A 19,924-nucleotide genomic window follows, 5' to 3' on the forward strand; every position below is an offset into this window, starting at 1 on the left:
AAAATGTGGAGACAAAGAAACAGGTCACAAATGACAGAAATGGAGGAAAGCAAACTATTGGATATAGAGTTCAAAACCACGGTTATAAGGTTTTTCAAGAATTTTCTGGAAACCGCCGATAAATTTAGTGAGACCCTCGATAAATCTAGTGAGACTCTCGAGGATATGAAAAAGTACCAACTAGAAATTAAGCATTCACTGACTGAAATAAAGAATATTATACAGACTCCCAACAGCAGACCAGATGATCGCAAGAATCAGGTCAAAGATTTGAAATACGAAGAAGCAAAAAACACCCAACCGGAAAAGCAAAATGAAAAAAGAATCCAAAAATACGAAGATAGTGTAAGGAGCCTCTGGGACAGCTTCAAGCGTACCAACATCCGAATTATAGGGGTGCCAGAAGAAGAGAGAGAGCAAGATATTGAAAACCTATTTGAAGAAATAATGACAGAAAACTTCCCCTACCTGGTGAAAGAAATAGACTTACAGGTCCAGGAAGTGCAGAGAACCCCAAACAAAAGGAATCCAAAGAGGACCACACCAAGACATATCATAATTAAAATGCCAAGAGCAAAAGACAAAGAGAGAATCTTAAAAGCAGCAAGAGAAAGAGACTCAATTACCTACAAGGGAATACCCATACGACTGTCAGCTGATTTCTCAACAGAAACTTTGCAGGCCAGAAGGGAGTGGCAAGAAATATTCAAAGTGATGAATAGCAAGAACCTACAACCAAGATTACTTTATCCAGCAAAGCTATCATTCAGAATTGAAGGTCAGATAAAGAGCTTCACAGATAAGAAAAAGCTAAAGGAGTTCATCACCACCAAACCAGTATTATATGAAATGCTGAAAGGTATCCTTTAAGAAGAGGAAGAAGAAGAAAAAGGTAAAGATACAAATTATGGACAACAAATATGCATCTATCAACAAGTGAATCTAAGAATCAAGTGAATAAATAATCTGATGAACAGAATGAACTGGTGATTATAATAGAATCAGGGACATAGAAAGGGAATGGACTGACTATCCTTGGGGGGGAAAGGGGTGTGGGAGATGCGGGAAGAGACTGGACAAAAATCGTGCACCTATGGATGAGGGGAGTGAGGGCGGAGGGTGGGGCGGGAACTGAGAGGAGGGGAGCTATGGGGGAAAAAGAGGAACAAATGTAATAATCTGAACAATAAAGACTTATTAAAAAAAAAAAAAGAAAAGAAGCTTGTCAGGGCCTCCCTATTCACATGCCATTTTAAATACAAACTTAAGAACATTTCTGAAAAATAAACAAAAGATCATGACTGAGCGTCTGACTGCTAAAGCTTTCTGCTGCTCCTGCCTCAGAACAGACCTGGTCTGTTATTTCTTCCCAGCAATTCTGGGTCAGGAATCTACATCCCAGACACCATTTCAAGGAGATTATAGCAAAAATTCAGACCACCAAATCCTCACAAGCCTAATGCCACATTCTCAATGGAGCCTACTGCTTTCCAACCCACCCTGGGTAGCTATGTCACCTATCCAACCCAAGCCTCACTGGTTCTTCCCCCTCCCGCCCCCTCTCCCCCCATTGGCTCTTTTGTCACCAAGCTGCTGTCATCTGTCTAGACTCCCCTGCCCCCACCATTACAGTAATTTTTATTGTGATTTATTTTGATGCAAGACTCTGCTCCATAACACATAAATCATTTTACATTCTCACTCTTTCCCTTTTCCTTGCATCTTCAAACCTTTCTTGACTCTTCCTATGGACAGTAATCATCCTCAAATTCTGCTGAGTGGAAGCTGCTCATTAATTAGTTGATTGTGCTTCAGAGTTAGGAAGCAGAAGCTATGTTTTCCTCCCCCCACCATTTCTCTTCTGGACCATTAGTTCCCAATTCTCATGTAAAAAAACACAGCCTCTTATACCATCCACTATGCTTACTTGTATCCCTACTCATATCGAACACTTTTCCCAGCATATGTTCCACGTGACTGCAGACTTCTTTATACTAAGTTTTGCCAACATACAGGATAAATCCCACAAATATACAAAATACAACTCACGTTATAGTCATATTTACTACCCTCTTTATCTCCAGGAACTTTCCCTACTCTCGATTTTAATTTAATAAATTTTCAAAATGGAAATTTTTTTCTTTTAATGCAGAGGACTTATTCCATATACGAATTTCAACCAACACAGAAAAAGTAAACACCCATCCACAATTCCTCTTTCAGTAGACAACCACTATTTACAGCTTAAGTTGTCATTTTAAAAAGTTAATGCTTGTGTACATGTATATTTACACAGTAGATCATTACACATACTGCTTTATAAATACTTTTTTAAACTTAAAAGTACATCATACAGTTTTCCATGTCAACATCCTATATTTTTCAATGGCTCTACAGTAATCCATCTATGGAGACATCAAATATTACATGATTCCAAATAGTGAACAAGTTTTTTTACACTTCAATTTTTTTACACTTATAAACAAAACCATGGTAAAGATTCTTATGTGCTCATCTTTGTCAAATTTATCTTCATTCCATAGACTCCTAACAAAGTAATTACTGGATGTCGATGTACTCGCTGTTTAATTGCCTCTTCTCCATTACTTTTGCATTCTATTTTCTAGGTAACCTATTAAATATCTCAGAATGTCTCCACTTCTCCACTTGCACAACCACCATTCAAACTCAATCCACTATGATGTCTTGTCTAGATTATTACAACAACTGCCTCCTTGCTTACAATTTTCTCCACCTGTTTTCCATTTTCTCAACTACAAAGATATTTCTAAAATGCAAATCTGACCTAAACCTCCTCAATGGCCTTCACTGCTCATAGGATAAAATCCAGTCTTCTGAACTTGGCTTGTAAGGCCCAGAATAATCTATGTCTTGCTTATATTCATTGTTTTATCTCCCGCCTCCTTCCTCCTTCTATGCTAAAACTAGGGGTGACGGCTACCTGCTTCACCTTTCTTGCTTTCACCTCCTGGTTCTGCAATATCCCTGTCACAAACTGCCTTTACCTACCACCTTTACATCTCAGATTATATCAGAAATCTTTTTTGATTCCTTAAATTTGAGTTAGAGGACTCAACTGTGCATTCCCATTTTCCTTTCATTCTTCTAAATTCAACAAAATAAACTTAATACCCTTCAACAAAAATTGTATCCATACCATGGTACCATTTCTTTTAAAAAGTGTGTTTCTTTTTAAAAAAATATATTTTATTGATTTTTTTACAGAGAGGAAGGGAGAGGGACAGAGAGTCAGAAATATCTATGAGAGAGAAACATCGACCAGCCGCCTCCTGCACACCCACCACTGGGGATGTGCCCGCAACCAAGGTACATGCCCTTGACCGGAATCGAACCTGGGACCCTTCAGTCCGCAGGCCGACGCTCTATCCACTGAACCAAACTGGTTACGGCAAAAAAGTGTGTTTCTATAAATCTAGCCAGCTATTCTTCCAAATGACATATGGAAAAAAAAAATCTATGATGATGGTCACATCATGTTAATGATACACCAGTATCTCCAACTTAATGTCGGTAATTGATTCTTAATGATCAGGTATATTGTGTAAAAATGTTGAGAGCCTATTTCTCACTATAATGTACCATATGTCAAGCCTAAACCCCCAATAACTTTCTTAAAATATAATTAAAGTATAGTAGAATGTCTATAACTGAATAACAAACAATTATTTTAGGACATAAAATGCTTATAACACTGCTTCCAGAGCACATATATAGATCAAACAGTCCTGTGACCTTAACAATTATAAGCATCTTAAGCACACATTCTAAAATATCACATAAGGCATTATGCAGTAAAAAGAAACTACCTAAGACATCAATATGTCACAAACATAAAATGTTTGGGGTACAGCCCTAGCTGGTTTGGCTCAGTGGATAGAACATCAGCCTGTGGACTGAAGGGTCCAAGGTTCAATTCTAGTCAAGGGCACATGCCCAAGTTGCGGGCTTGATCCCCAGTAGGAGGCATGCAAGAAGCAGCCGATCAATGAATGAATCTCTCTCATCATTGACGTTTCTATCTCTCTCTCCCTCTCCCTTCCTCTCTGAAATCAATAAAATATATATTTTAAAATGTTTGGGGTACATTGCAGGTGAATTCAATGTGGTATGAACAGTTAAAATTAGGACCTGCTATTTTGATCTATATTTGTGTTAAGCTATAATGCCTAAAAAAAAATGATGAAAATATACAAAATCATCTGCTCCAGCAGCACACATAGTAAATGTCTAGCAGCCAGCTGTCCCAACTCTCTCCCTTGCCTTTTCAACAGGCAATCTGGCAATGCAGGCTTCCTGTCCCTGCACAATTCTCCTCAGCCACTTGTGTGCTGAATAAATGAGATTTACCATTAAGGCTCGTTTTCTTGCTGGTAACTTTGATTACAGACTTGCTCTGCTCAAACAAAACCAACCATGCCATTTGATGATGCCCTGAATTTACAGAAACATCAAATTTTTCTGCCACAAATGGCATTATTAGTTATTACAGTTTACAAATTATCTTTTATGTTCATTATCCTCATACAACCTAGTATGAGTACTATTATATTCATTCCCTGTGTACATACACACATGCATGCACATATAGCTCTCTCTTGTAAATTAAAAAATGAATTGGCTTACATAAAGCCATAGAACTGGCTTAAAATACAAAGAATAACAAAGATAAGTTGTGCTGTATATAATTACTCAATAAGTATAGACCAAAACCCTTTTTTTTGTTTTTGTTTGTAATAGGGGAGATTAAAAACAGGTAAACTTTGACTGCTTAAAGAGAGAAAAGTGTTCACTACTGAAGAAGAAAGGTCACCAGGATGGGGAAACTAGTAATATTGAATTCAAACTCAAGGATTGGACACTACTATGTAGGGTCAATTTTGATAATTTTGAACTGAGCAAACAGAAGAGGTACAGAAACTATTTGTAATGCATGGCAGTAAGAATAGTTCTGCTCCAAGAGTGATAAATTCTTTAAGATACCACAGATTTCGTTAGTTAAGATATGCACCAGGAATTTGATAATTAACAGATGATTGCAAAAAATCTAAGGGCTATTTAGACATAGCTTACTTGAGGTATATAGAACCCACTTTGGTTACAGTGCCCACTCCAACAAATTTAAGAGCACCCAAATTTACACAAAGCATAAGTTGAAGGTGATAGCTTGCCTTGAAACACTTGCATGAGTATTTTTCAAAAGGATGTATTTACTTGCTATTTAAGAAAAATTTCAAATAGGATTCAATTTGAATAGTGATTTGTACAAAACATATTAAAGGTAAAAAAAAAGCCTCAAGCAATCAGATTTTAAAAGAATATAGAGCTGCCTAAAGAACTAACTGCAAGACAGCCAGGGCATTAGAGTTCTCAAATAAAGGGCAGAGTGGAAGAGGGTGAAAAGGCAGCCGGGGCCAGGTCGTGCAGGCCTCTGAGGGCCACTTAGGGAACTTTGGATGTGTGCTAAGAAGCCATTATAGGTTTTGAGATGGGAGTGAGATAACCTTTTAAATCAGGTGTGGGGAACCTTTTTTCTGCCACGGACCATTTGGATATATATAACATCATTTGCAGACCATATAAAAATTATCAACTTAAAAATTAGGCTGCTACATTGGTCAAACATTTAATTAACTCACCCCCAATGCATTGGCAGGGCCAATCCACATGATTTCATGGGCGTTATATGGCCCACAGCCCGGACATCCTAGCCCCCCGCCCCCGTTTTAAATTAGTCATTCTAGCAATTATAACCCGCCCCCATCCCTCAAAAAAGAGTAAAAAGCAAGATACTTAATAAATACACAATTATTCTACTTAAATACTTAAATAGGTAGACTAGAACAGGGTTAGATATATTTATGTTTCTGCCTATATTTTGAGGATTGAGTCACAGCTACAATAAATCACAGCTTTACCAATCTAAATTTTAGTATTTAATTATAATTCATAGAGTAAAGTTTTTGAAAAAAGGTCAAATACTCACCAATGTTTTGGCGTAACCTGGCTCAGACTGATAACTTCATCGAGGATTTCATTTTTAGCCTTTTCAAATAGTTCATTCTAGGCAATATAGATACAAGAAATAAGATTTTCATAAGAGAGTCCATTTGCCCTGCCATGATTTTCAGAAATAACTAAAAAGAAGGCCTCTGACAGGCTAGTAGGATGAGCTCAGGTTTGAAGCATGCATGACCAGCAAATAACACTCTTCTCTTCTAATATCTTTTGTAGAAAGGCCAATATCCAGACAAGGACAAATAAACTGACACAAATGTCTACCTTATTCACTTAATTCTGAATGCAGTTTTTTACATAACATTTGTTCAGATAAATTTTTCACATACCAAATGTTATATGAAAGTAGTAATACATATTAACTTAGTGTATTAGTAAACTGATGCTATTTTACAACCAATGGCATTTTTAAAATCAAGGAAAACTAGTATTTAAATCCCATCAAATTAGAGTATATTCTTCAACAGTGAATGCTAAAAAGGTAAAAAAGTTGGTGTATAAGTTTACATTACATAAATACAACTAATTCTATAATGCCTTTAAAAAATTCTTCATCTCAGAAAATACTTTTAAATACTTGTTTTGACATCCCATGACCCTAGTTATGTGTTAAAAATAATTTAAATTATTGTAGAAAAATAACTGTTCCTGGGAATGCATTCTTGCAGCTTTAAATTAGTAATCATGGTGAAAACCAGAACAATGTAGCTTACCAAATTTCGCTCATTAACATACATTTTGTTAGAGTGCAATATTAGATTACATCAGCGATTTTCAACCTTTTTCATCTGATGGCACACGTACACTAATCACTAAAATTCTGTGCACACCAAAAAATATATTGTAGTTTTTGCTGATTTGACAAAAAAAAAAATAGTTGTGATTTTAACTCATTCACATCAGACAGCTATTGTGTTGACTGTTGTCATTTTTTATTTGACAATCTAAGGGAAAAGAGGTCAGTGCCCCTGACTAAATAGCCAGGTGCTGCATGTTTTAAAATACCTTGCAGCACACTGTTTGAAAATTGCTGGATTAGATATATGCAAAATACATGAGGTGCACAAACATTACCCGGTCAAGTTCTCGCAGGCGAGGATAGTTATTCTTCCACTCAGTTTCAAGGTTGAAACGTGTTGCTGAGGAAGAAGGACAGGTGTTCAAGTTAGAGGACTTTCTTTCTTTCCACAGGCAGTGGCTAAAGGCTATCATGCATATCTTCTTCATTAACTGAATTTAAGTGTGCACCTATGCCTCCTGAGTACTCTAGGCTCTCAACATCTCTGAATCTCATATTGCAAGTTTTCCAAACTAATCTCCTTGACTCTAGTTTCTACATCCAATCCACAAAACACATGACCGAAAGAGTTTAGTACAGTAGCTAAGAGCATGGACTCTGCATTTATACCAAGATTCAAATCCTGGGTCTACTGCTGTATGATGCTGGGTGTACAGTGGGGCCTTGACTTACGAGTTTAATTCGTTCCGTGACGGAGCTCGTAACTCAAATTACTCGTATGTCAAATCTTAAAGTGAACAAGTGAGACACGTGATGCTGGGCTGATGTTGTGGCGTTCACTGCGACGTTCGCTGCGCCAACTAGCGGTGGCGTATCTGAAGCTGGCTCGTAACCCGAATTTTAGCTCGCAACTCAAAGCAAAAAATCGGCCGAGAGAGACGGCTTGTATCTCGAAAAACTCGTTAGTCGGGACACTCGTAAGTCAAGGCCCCACTGTATTACTTAGGTAAGGTACTCTGTCCTCAGTTTTCTCTTCTGTAAAATGGGACTAATACTAATACTTACAAGGTTGCTTAGGGACTAAATGGAATAAACAGGTAGGATTGCCAAATGAAAAAAAGGAAGAAATGTGTACTATCACCAAATGAAATTATGGAAGCAAAGCCATGGAGCAGGAAAAGTATGGAATTCATGAACCAGCCGAGGCGCAGAATGCTCTGATTCCTAACACATTTCCTCTCCCCTCAACCCCCAAAAGGGGACTCTGACTTCACTGCAGTTTACTAAGCTCTTTCTCCCAAATACTACTGCACACCTTCTAATCTGTTGAAACTCGCAGTGTGCTCCCAGCAATGTTTCCTCTGAGAGGAAACACCCTGTTCTTGTAATACTGCATTTTCCACATACTATCTAATAGTAAATGAACTGAAAAGCAACTGTTAAAGGGAGTAAAGAACCTCATGGATGCCTAAGATTGCCAGCTAATACAATGTCTAAATGTGCTGCCTTATTTCAAACACCTGACTTACCTTTAAAACTATCAGCCTGTTGTTCAACTGATTCTCGTACCATTTTCCAGAAGCAGTCCGATACAGCAAGGCTTAAATTCCTTGTAGTCACCTGGTGTGCCTTTAGCATGCTGGCCCTATTAAAAGTAACAAGAGTTAAAGTATACTAAAATAACAAAAGGACAATACCATCACTAAGTTTGAGAATGTGCTTGTTATGATAACCTAATGAGAACAGCCCACGTATACATTTTTATAGCAACACTGTCCAATAACATTTTCTGTGATGAAGAAACTATTCTATATCTAAATTAACCAATATGGTAGCTACTACTAGCCACATGGGGTTATTGAGTCCTTGAAATATGTGGCTAGTGTGATTAAGAAATGAAGTTTTAATTTTATTTGATGTTAACTACTTTAAATTTAAATAATCACACAAGGCTGAAACTGGCTCTCTGACATCTCCCGATGTCAGAGATGATGGTGAAGTTCTCACTGAGAAAATGTTTATCACTTGAAAACAACAAAAACTTCAATTACAGTAATCCATCTTTGCATACCTTTGCATACCTTTTGGACAGCACAGTTCTATACACCTGTGAGCTCCTATCCCTTCGGAAAATACTCAATAGTATGAGAACTATATTGATTTATTATACTAATATAGAGGCAAACATACTTTTCCACTTCAAGAGACTCTCTACTTAAAAAGTTTTATTATAACTCAGTTGCCCTTTAGCTCTTCCTTTTTGCTTTTCTTTAGTATCATATTTTCTGATAATTTCTGTCAATATCTACTAGTATTTAGGGATACCCCTTTGACATCCCAGCCCACTTCAATTTTTTCCAACACTGAAAGAGAAATAGATACATGCATTTAAAAATGTAAGTGTTGGTTTTTAAAAATCACTTTATAAGTAACACAACTTCAGGTGTCCATACTGTCATTCATTGCCCACACCCCAGGGGCAGTTTGCTATGTCAGCATGTATTGCACCATGTGATAAACTGCTCTGAGTTCTGTCAGGGTAGCTATAGGACTTATTTAGTAGGTTCCATCTGGGAAAAATTCTGAAAAGTCAACGTTAAACTAACAGCTATAAAGAAACTTTTAAGTGAAAACTACTAGTTCAAGCTACTCCCTATCAAATCTTTAAATGTTTAAACAAGATACCTACTTTAGGAGTTTTGAATTCTGAAAAAATTCTTCTTCATATTCTCTTATTGCTTCTATGCTTTCGGAGCTGTTTCCTAGGAAAAGATGATGGTGAAGTTCTCACTGAGAAAATGTTTATCACTTGAAAACAACAAAAACTTCAATTACAGTAATCCATCTTTGCATACCTTTTCCTGTTACAACAGCAAAATAACCTAGAGCTTTCATTGGGAAGAGTTTTCCTTCAATTATCTGCTGAATCTATTTTTAAAAGTGAGAAAAATAAATGTGAGATAAAGGTTTACATAATTTTAAAGAGCATTACATACCATTTAGAAAGGAAAATTAATAATGCTGTATATGTACAGTTAATTTAAATATGTAAACCTATACAAAAGGATTAAAATGTATTTCAATTTCTATTTCAGGAAAAAATAAATACATTTAATTTTAGTATATTAAAAATTTTTTATTAAAACACAAGTATCAAAATTAAAACTTGGAATGATGTGTACTGCTTTGGAGTCAGGCCTCTGTTTGAATTTCTGCTCTGCCACTTACTAGCTATGTGGTCTTAAGAATACTCCAACTTTTTCAAAATGGTTGTTAAGAAAATTATCCTATACTAGAGACCCGATGCATGAAATTCGTGCAAGAGTAGGCCTTCCTTCCCCCAGCTGCTGGCACCGGCTTCCCTCTGGCACCTGGGACTCAGGCTTCCCTCCAGCCGCTGACAGGCACTAGGGACCCGGGCTTCCCTCTGGCCATAATATGCTAAGTGTCCAGTCGACCAGTTCGGCCATTCAACCAATCAAAGCATAATATGCTAATGATATGCTAAGGCCGCACAACCGATCACTATGATGTGAACTGACCCCCAGGGGGCAGACAATTGACCAGTCGCTATGATGTGCACTGACCACCAGAGGGCAGACAGTCGACCAGTCGCTATGACATGCACTGACCACCAGGGGGCAGATGCTCCAATCCACAGATTAGCTTGCTGCTGGGGTCTGGCCAATTGGGACTGAGCAAGATGGGCTAGACATGTCCTGGAGCCCTTCTGCAGTCCCTCTCTGGCTGGCCAACCTCCCATGTCATTCCCCGGCCCTGATGGTGCAACAGTGGGGTCCCTTGGCCTGGCCTGTGCCCTCTCGCAATTCGGGACCCCTCGGGAGATGTCAGAGAGCCAGTTTCAGCCCGATCCCACAGGACAGGCAGAGGGACCCCACTGGTGCACGAATTCATGTACCAGGCCTCTATATGTGATAATAACGATACTTAGCACAGTGCCAGGAATGCAGAAGATCAATGAATGGTAGCTGCTATTATTTCCCCATATTCTTCTGCAAATATCTAAATTCTAACCAAGTTGGACTGTCTTTGGTTCTCAACTCTTTTAGGGTCAAAAATTTTTTTCTTAATATAACCAAAACTACAGTCTCTGGCCCTAGAAAAATGCACATTTGTACAGAGATCTATCATTCACACAGTGTAAAAGAGTTCCTACTCCCAGAAGGCCCTCCAGTTGAAGACTTACTGATGTAAGAATCCCTGCTCTAAGATAGGCCACATTCCTAAACTAATGCTGACTCTGGTATAAAAAAGGACTGCTATGAGCTTAAATTACATTTCAAAAGAAATGCAAACTCACTATCCTAGAGGAAAAAGAAATGAAAATAATGGAGAGAGATGGGAAGAAAGCACAGAAATTTGCTTTCACCTACTTCTCCCCCTCTCTCCATATTAGGAGAAATACTGCCACAGCATGCCTCACCCATAAAATAAGGCAAAGCCAAGGTCAGATTAAAGAGTTGACACAGTCCTCAGAAAGGCCTTCTTGTCCTACGCTGGCATCTGGGAACTTAACTAGTAAACAATTCCCTACAACGATATAAAACTTTCCCTAAATAACAGTAGCTCCATTGTGCAAGCAATGTGGCTTATGCTGAACGTCTGCTTTCCTTTGGGCGTCTGTATTTTGGTACCTGAGGGTGCCTACATAACCAGGTCCATAGAAAAACCTTAGGTGCTGAGTCTCTAATGAGCAACCTGTTGCTGGAGGGATTAAGCATGTCCTCTGTGACTCTGCTGGGAGAGGACTCTTGAAAACGTGAGCCTGGTTTCCTCTAGACATCATCTCTTGTCCCTTTTGCTTTGTCTCCTTTCATTGAAATAAATCTTAGGTGTAAGTATAACTATGTGCTTGAGTCCTGTGAGTCCTCCAATCAGTGAACATAAGAGGTATCTGTCTTGGGAACCTGACAGAGAGGCCCAGTTCCAGAAAGCTTCAGGTGGACAGGAGAGAAATTCTAGGCAGGGATAGGTACTTATATCTGAAGTTGTTGTTCTATGGGGAATAAGAATATAATAATAATAAAATAATAACAGATGACAGCCACCCTGTGTATAACACTTTTGTGTCAAGCACTATTTCAAACACTTTTAAAACAAGTATTGAACTCATTAAACCTTCACAACTTATGAGCTAGTACCATTAGTACCTTCATTTCCAACAGATAAGGAGGCCTAAAGCACTAAAAAACTTAAGTAACTTTTCCTAGTTTACAAAGCTATCAAACAGTAGGGACAGGATTTGAAACCAAGCAATGTGGCTACAGATTCTTCACTCTTAATGAGGATACCTTACACCTTTACAATTAAGTAGAGAGCATGACCTAAGTCAGGACCTGAACCCCAATAACACACATAATGTTACCTTGAAATAAACCTCTTTCCTTTAGGGACACTGAGCAACGTGTATAGGAAGTTGAAGTCACAGAATTTCAGAAATGAAATGACCCTAGAGATCAACCAGACCAGCAATTTTTAACCTTTTTCATCTCATGGTACACATAAACTAATTACTAAAATTCTGCGGCACACCAAAAAATATATTTTTTGCCGATTCAACAAAAAAAAAATAGGTATTATTTTGATTCATTTGCTCTAGATAGCTATTGTTGTGTTGGCTGTTGTTATTTTTTTATTTGAATCTAAGAGAAAAGAGATCAGGCTCCTGACTAAATACTCAGGAATTGCATGTTTTAAAATTTTTTGCAGCACACCGGTTGAAAATCACTGAACTAGACTACTAGGCTGGATTTTGCATTGACTAGATACAGAAAAGTAACAAAATTTGCCCAAGGACACACCAGTTGGTGGTAGAGCACAGATAAGACTGCTAACACCTAATCTAATGCCTTCTCTATTATAAAAATCTGCTATATGATCAAATACAGTCTTTGATCAGTTAGGAAAGATAATGTTTTTCTGCCAAAAAAAAAAAAAAGCATACATAGGGTCCAAAATGAATCTTTACTGTCACTAGTTTTATCCTAATTTATGAACATCAATTTAAAAAGAAACATCACGAATGAGGTTAATGACAGTATGTCAGCATACAAAATTATTTAGAGTATACAACATTAGCAAACTATAATTATGGAATTTTATTTATACCTCAAAATTGCACTTAAATAAAACCCCCTCTACTACTCTCTGATAAAGTATTCCATAAGGATATTTTTTTTATTTTACAAACAGTTCCTGTCATTCTATCTAATAAAAGACAAAAAGGGTAATTAACCATACCTCCGCTACATTTCCCATTGGCTAATCAGCAAGATATGCAAATTAACTGCCAACAAAGATGGTGGCCGGCAGCCACGCAGCTGAAGCGAGCAGGAAGTTTGCTTGCTCCAGTGATGGAGGAAGCCAAGGTTCCCCGCCTGCCGCGGCCCAGCTCTGAGCTCCCAAAGCAACAGCTCCAAAAGCAACAAAGTTTCAATTATAGAAGCTAAACAAATCCCAGATACCTGCTTTCAGCCAGCCTTGGCCTCAGAGCTGGGAGCTCCAGTGACGGCAACAGAGCTTCAATTATAGAAGGTAAATAAATCCCAGAATGAAAAAAAAAAAAAAAAAAAGGAGAAAACCTGAAATCAGCAGCAACTTCAAATCTCAGCAATTAGAATGCAGGGCTCTGTGACTTGGCATCTTGCACCCTGAAGATGGTGTGGCCAGCCTGAAAACAGCCATCAGCCCCTCATCCAGGCTGGCCAGGCACCCCAGTGGGGACCACCACCCTGAAGGGGGTGTGACCAGCTGCAAATACCCATCAGCCCCTCACCCAGGCTGGCCCGGCACCCAAGCGGGAACCCCACCCTGATCCGGGACACCATTCAGGGTAAACCAGCCGGCCCTCACCGGTGCACCAGGCCTCTATCCTATATAGTAAAAGGGTAATATGCAAACTGACCCTAATAGCAGAAAGACTGGGAATGACTGGTCACTATGACACACACTGACCACCAGGGGCAGACGCTCAATGTAGGAGCTGCCCCGTGGTGGTCAGTGCGCTCTCACATGGGGGAGCTCTGCTCAGCCACAAGCCAGGCTGATGGCTGCCAGTACAGCGGTGGTGGTGGGAGCCTCTCCTGCCTCCTCAGCAGCGCTAAGGATGGCCGACTGCAGCTTAGGTCTGCTCCCTGCTGGCAAGTGGACATCCCCTGAGGGCTGCCGGGCTGCCAGAGGGATGTCTGATTGCCATCTTAGGCCCAATCCCCCAGGGAGCGGGCCTAAGCCAGCAGGTGGTCATGCCCTGAGGGGTCCCAGCCTGTGAGAGGGCACAGGCAGGGCTGAGGGCCGCCCCCCCCCCGCGACGAGTGCACAAATTTTTGTGTACCGGGACTCTAGTATCATTATAAATGGTTCTACACAGGAATAAGGTAAAATACAAGTTTTTGTACAAAGAATCTTTTGTCTCATAATAAAGAACCTCACCCTGCTTGGGCTAGCCACATTTTTCTCTGCCAGATCTACTTTGGTCAAAACAAATATTGTCCTTCTTCCATGAGGATCCATTTGACTGACCAAGTCTGTAACAATGCTGCGTTCAGCATCCACAGATCCATCTGAAAAATTAAATAAAAATATGACACTGTAATAATTGCAAAATGGATTTTTAAAATTTCTACAAGCTACACTGCTGTGTCTACATTATAGTAAGAAAAATTTTCTTAATACATCTTTTGTTATGAAAAGATATTCTAGCCAATAAAAATTTCTATGATGCCTACAGTGAAATTTACAAAATTATTCGCAACTTCAATTCTATTTACCAATAAAAAAAATAAAAGAGGGTGAAACATATTTATCTTGCATGTTTATGTAACATGCATATTTAGAGCAAAGCCTGGATTGCTAAAGGAAGCATATCAGTGCTATTAAAATCTTGTGATATATTTACCTTGAATGCATAGGATGATGGCATTAGGATTCTGCATATAAGCTTTGCTCATACTGAAAATAGTTTCCTTTGTGTCAGGAGCCATGCCTGATGTCACAGTCTTAAAGAAAAAGGTTTTAAATGTCATTATAAATGTTTTCCACAAAGGAATACGACAAAATACAAGTTTTGTATATACTTACATTAATCACACCTGGTAAGTCAACGAGCACCATCCTCTGCAGTCCAGGGCCTTTAACATTTAAGGATATGGTCTACTCAGGGGACAAAACAAAACAAAAAATATTGAGGGGGAAATTTGTTAGGAACTCTTTGGTGATATATAGTCTGAAAAGTCTGTATCTCATCCATTCAGATATGGTGCTCAGAAAAATGTTATTATTTTTCTGATCCTAAAAGTAATTATTCTAAGACAATTTCCTACAAAATGATATATTATTAGGAATACTAAAAATATCTGTTATCTTGGAATAGCAGCAATCTAAATATCAATGTCAATATCATGACTTATTTCATATCATGACCATTAGATTCCACAAAACACTGGTGAAATGAATTGCACACTCACCTCAGGGCTAACAGTACAGCCTTCTTTCACATTTTTCCTCATTCGTAGTTCTATTTCATGTCTTAATGCTGCAAGCTATGAACGGAAAACAACAAAGTCCTGAGAAAACCTTCAGTTAACAAATATTCCCTGTAGTTGTCTTTCATAAGCTTATGCAGGTTATAAAGTTACACACATTAACCTCACATGAATGCTACTTACATCTTCCTCCTTGGTAAGATCAAACTCTCGAGAACTATCTTTAAACAAGGCTACGTGGTGAGGACCTTCACTCAGAGTCACCTGGAATTAATAGAAAATTGAAATGTAATAATGCATTTATAATTCATATTAATTCCCATAGCACTTACATGGTCTAGACAGGGCCCCTGCATCGCACAAATCCAGGTGTCCCTTCATACTACACACACATCAGGAGGATCCCTGGGGGCTGTCAACACAGCAATGTGGAGACCACAGAGTTCTTTATCTGTGTTGTCCACACACCTATCACATGTATTGTGATTGCCCAACAAGATCAATGGCTACTTTGTATCTTTCATGACCTAAAATACTACTGCCCTTTTTGTTTCATAGTCAATATTATATACAGTACTGAGCACAAAACCACCAATTTAAAACCTGTAAAACTAAAAGAAAACCTTGCCTTTAACTTCACAGGTAAATTCAGATAAAGGACAATTCATTTATTTAACACCTACTTATTGAGAGCTAACTGTATCAACTGTTGTAGGTGGGGAAGTATGAAGAATTGACTCGAAGAGCTAAGACAGCATTTCCCCAAACAGTGCCATATGTGCAAGAAATTCTCTAACAACTTATAGGTTAACCATCAATGGTTTCAACTTCTCAACTTCACATTCCTTGATTTTTTAAGTGTAACTTTTCAAGCTTCACTATAATGATCCAATTTCACTTTTAAAATACAATTCCTTCTACTGAGGTTAGATTAACAGGCTAGAACACAAAACCAGCTGTTTGAAGGCATCAGAGAGCAACCTGGACTGAGTCCAAGACCCTAAAGAATTTGTGGGGGATATTCCTGCAGGTATTTTCCCCAGGGCATTTGCTAATTTGTGGCCTGAGAGAAAAGCTTAAAACTGTAACAGTTTTACTGGATTGAGAAGCCCAGGCAGCCACCATTCAGGTTGCCAAGGTCCCAGAGAAAAATTCACAGCAGTGATGAATCAAAATCTGAGCCCTCAGGAATATTCTGCGTACAATTTCCCTTTGAGGCATTTACACATTAAGAAACAAAGCAGAAAGAAGCTGCTAACGAGGCTAACACACTAAGTCAAGATTCAAGATTCCGGAGATCCCACTCTTCAGGTGACACAAAAATCTGGAGTTCAGAGTCAACCCAGGAGAAATCCTAGTAAATACTATAGGAGGAAGGGCACACTGGAGAGAGACCAGTCTTGTTGGTTTCAAGGAAATGTGTTCATGCTGGATCAGCCTGACAGAAGAAAGTGAACCCCTAAAATATAACATCATCTATAGCCACTACAATTAGGGTGCTGCTAACAATGTAAAAGGTAGGTTAAAATGTTTTTACAGTCGATTACAGAGCATGATATGAGGTGTAGTCAGTTCATTTTCTTCCTAAATTAAAAGTATTCCAAATAGATCCGTAAAGTGTGGTACAGCCAAACAATACCATAGAACAGTGATTTTTAAACTTTTTCATCTCATGGCACACCATGAGGTTAATTACTATAATTCTGCAACACACCAAAAAATATATTTTCTATCGGTCTAACAAGAACAGCAAAAATAGGTATAATTTTGATTCATTCATACCAAATGGCTATTGTGTTGGCTGTTGTACTTTTTTTATTTGACAATGTAAGAGAAAAGAGGTCAGTGCCCCTGACTAAATAGTCAGGTACAGCATGCTTTAAAAATTCTTGCGGCATACAGGTTAAAAATCACTGCTATGGAGCAATGAAAAAGGAACTAGCTTGACACAACATGGTTGAATTCGCAGCCAGACCCCAGTGCACTCTTTATGAATCACACCAGACTGCTTGTTGCCATTATAAAAAAACTCCATTTCTAAAAGATTTTAGCATCAGCCTCACTGTCTCATTTTCTACCACTATTCTGGCCTTCATCCTTGGTGATTTTAAGTCTCCAATTCTCCAACTATTCTGTAATACACCACCAGCTGAACTAAAAGAAAAAAAAACACACACACACAACCATACAGTGTCCCTTTAAATTTGTGTCCAGACCTTAATGGGGACATAAGTACCACTCAGCAATCCTAATATTTCTTCACTTCCCTCATCAACTCAATCCTGGACTCATCACTCGCCTAGAAAAGACTTCACACTCCCCACTTATTCAATCTTCAATACCCTCTCCCCTCTCTCTGCTTAACAGCTGATAATCTAGCTTATGTCTCTGAGGGAGTAGAAGCAATCAGAAGGAAACGTCCACAATGCCACTTACTTGCCTCCACTGTAAATTCAATAATCAGTTCTTAGTCTCCACCTTCCTTGGTTACCAGCAGCACTGATCTTGCCCGCCACTCCCTCCTCCTGGGTATTTTCTTACTGACTTTCAGGACACAGACCACAGTGTTCTGGTTTCCCTCCTATCACACTGGTTGCTCCTTCACAAACTCCTTCATTGTTTCCATTTCCCTCAATCTCTAATGTTGGGAGTGCCCAGGACACAAGCCTCCATTCTGTCTTCTCTCTCTCTACTCACTCCCATGGTGATCTTACCCAGGAAGACCAGGGCTCTCTATATTACCTTTAGATATTCGATTATGACTCCTAAATTTAAGTCTCTAGCTTGCCCAGACCTCTCTACAAACTTGTATATCCAATTGCTTTTTTGTTAGCAAGTCCCAAACTCCTGATTTTCTTCCCCAAAGCTAATTCATTCTAATTCAGACTCCCCCATGCCAATCGCATGCTTTAATTTATTCAGGCCAAAACCTCAAGTCATCCTGACAACTGACTTCCTCTCTCTCCATATCAAATATGTAAAAAAATCATGTAGATCCTACTTCCATCACAGATTCAACCATTTTTTACCACTTTCACTGCTACTTCTCTGGTACAAGAATCACCTGGGTACTCCAATAGCTTCCCACCTGGTCTCCTTGGTTCTACACCTCTTGCCGATGTCTATTTCAACAGAGCAGTCAGAGTGAGCCTTTTAAAAAGTATGTCGTTACTCTGCTCAAAACACTGCATTGGCTTCCATTTTATTCAAAACAAAAACCAGAGTTTGCATGATAACCTACAAGGCTCTAATAATCTGCTCTCCCCAGTATCCCTCTGACCTCATCACCTGGCTGCTCTTCACTCTGCTCTCGCCACACTGGCCTGGAACACACTAAGCAGCTACCTATCTCAGGAGCTTTGCAGTAATGTTCTCTCTGCACGAAACACTCTTGAACAGGATACCCACAGAATCGCTCCCTCACTTTCTGCAAATCTTCGTTCAGCTGTCACCTCCTCATGCAGCTTACCAGTATCTTGGTACCACTATTCCCGTTGCCCAGCTCCACTGTTTTCTTCTGTGCACACTTACCACCTTCTAGCATATTATGTAACTTAGTTACTTACTATGTCTACTAGAGGCCCGGTGCATGAAATTCATGCACAAGACGGGGGTCCCTCAGCCCTGCCTGCACCCTCTCCAATCTGGGAAATCCCTCTCGTAATCCGGGACCGCTGGCTCCTAACTGCTTGCCTGCCTGCCTGCCTGATTGCCCCTAACTCCTCTGCCTGCCTGCCTGATCACCCCTAACTGCCTCTGCCTGCCGGCCTGATTGCCCCTACGCCTCGGCCCCTGGCCTAAGCTGCAGTCTAACTTGCTCCCCTGCTGGCTTGATCGCCCCTAACTTGCTCCTCTGCCTGCCTGATCGCCCCTAACCGCCTCTGCCTCGGCCCCTGGCCTAAGCTGCAGTCCGGCCTCCCTCTGCGGGAGGCGACCTGGCGGATCAGGGGAAGGCGCTGCCCCCATTACCCCGCTGCTGCCGCCACTGCTGGCCTGAGCCTGGGCCCTCTGCAGCTGCGCCTCGGCCCTCGCAGCCACTGCAGCTTTGTCCGGAAGGTCATCCAGAAGACGTCCACCCTAATTAGCATATTATCCTTTTATTAGTATAGATTATTTATTATCTGTCTCTCTCTACTAGACCATATCCCCCATTATGTCAAAGATCTTTGTTTTGTTTACCAACACACTGCCTAGAACAGTGCTGGCACATATTAAGCACCTAATGAATATTTTTGGAATGAGAGACTCTGAAGCCATAGACTTCCTTCCTGTAACCATGGATGAATTGTCAGTATTTCTCTATATGGGCAACTTGTACACTGAGTCCCAGACTCTTACCTCAATGACTTTGCTCCCTCTCTCTTGCATCATTTTTTTTTCAACCAGATCATAACATATCTATATCTATATCTATATCTATATCTCTATATCTATATCTACACTAATAAAAGAGAAACATGGTAATTAGCGTACGACCGCTACCCTTTTCATTGGCTAATCAGTGAGTATATGCAAATTAACTGTCAGCCAAGATGGCGGCCGGCAGCCAGGCACTGAAGCGAGCACGAGGCTTGCTTGCTGCAGACTCCAACGTTCCCCGCCTCACTTGCCAGCCTCTCAGCTGCAA

The 19,924-nt window shown here is 39.6% G+C and overlaps 1 protein-coding gene across 7 annotated transcripts in view; it reads right to left on the reverse strand.

The window, feature by feature from the left end:
- The window catches only part of OPA1 (optic atrophy 1 (autosomal dominant)), a 98,426-nt gene that overhangs the window by 45,958 nt on the left and 32,544 nt on the right, over nucleotides 1-19,924 (reverse strand). For all 7 annotated transcript variants that reach the window (XM_005873199.2, XM_005873201.2, XM_005873202.2 and 4 more), the window contains 10 exons: nucleotides 15,481-15,561; nucleotides 15,280-15,354; nucleotides 14,894-14,965; nucleotides 14,712-14,811; nucleotides 14,246-14,376; nucleotides 9,652-9,724; nucleotides 9,486-9,558; nucleotides 8,326-8,441; nucleotides 7,132-7,196; nucleotides 6,026-6,102 (listed from right to left, as the gene is read on the reverse strand). In XM_005873199.2, the coding sequence (XP_005873261.1) occupies nucleotides 6,026-6,102; nucleotides 7,132-7,196; nucleotides 8,326-8,441; nucleotides 9,486-9,558; nucleotides 9,652-9,724; nucleotides 14,246-14,376; nucleotides 14,712-14,811; nucleotides 14,894-14,965; nucleotides 15,280-15,354; nucleotides 15,481-15,561 (863 nt within the window). The remainder of the gene's footprint in view (nucleotides 1-6,025; nucleotides 6,103-7,131; nucleotides 7,197-8,325; nucleotides 8,442-9,485; nucleotides 9,559-9,651; nucleotides 9,725-14,245; nucleotides 14,377-14,711; nucleotides 14,812-14,893; nucleotides 14,966-15,279; nucleotides 15,355-15,480; nucleotides 15,562-19,924) is intronic.

This window comes from Myotis brandtii, unplaced genomic scaffold (genome assembly GCF_000412655.1).
Source record: "Myotis brandtii unplaced genomic scaffold, ASM41265v1 scaffold4, whole genome shotgun sequence".
NCBI lineage: Eukaryota > Metazoa > Chordata > Mammalia > Chiroptera > Vespertilionidae > Myotis > Myotis brandtii.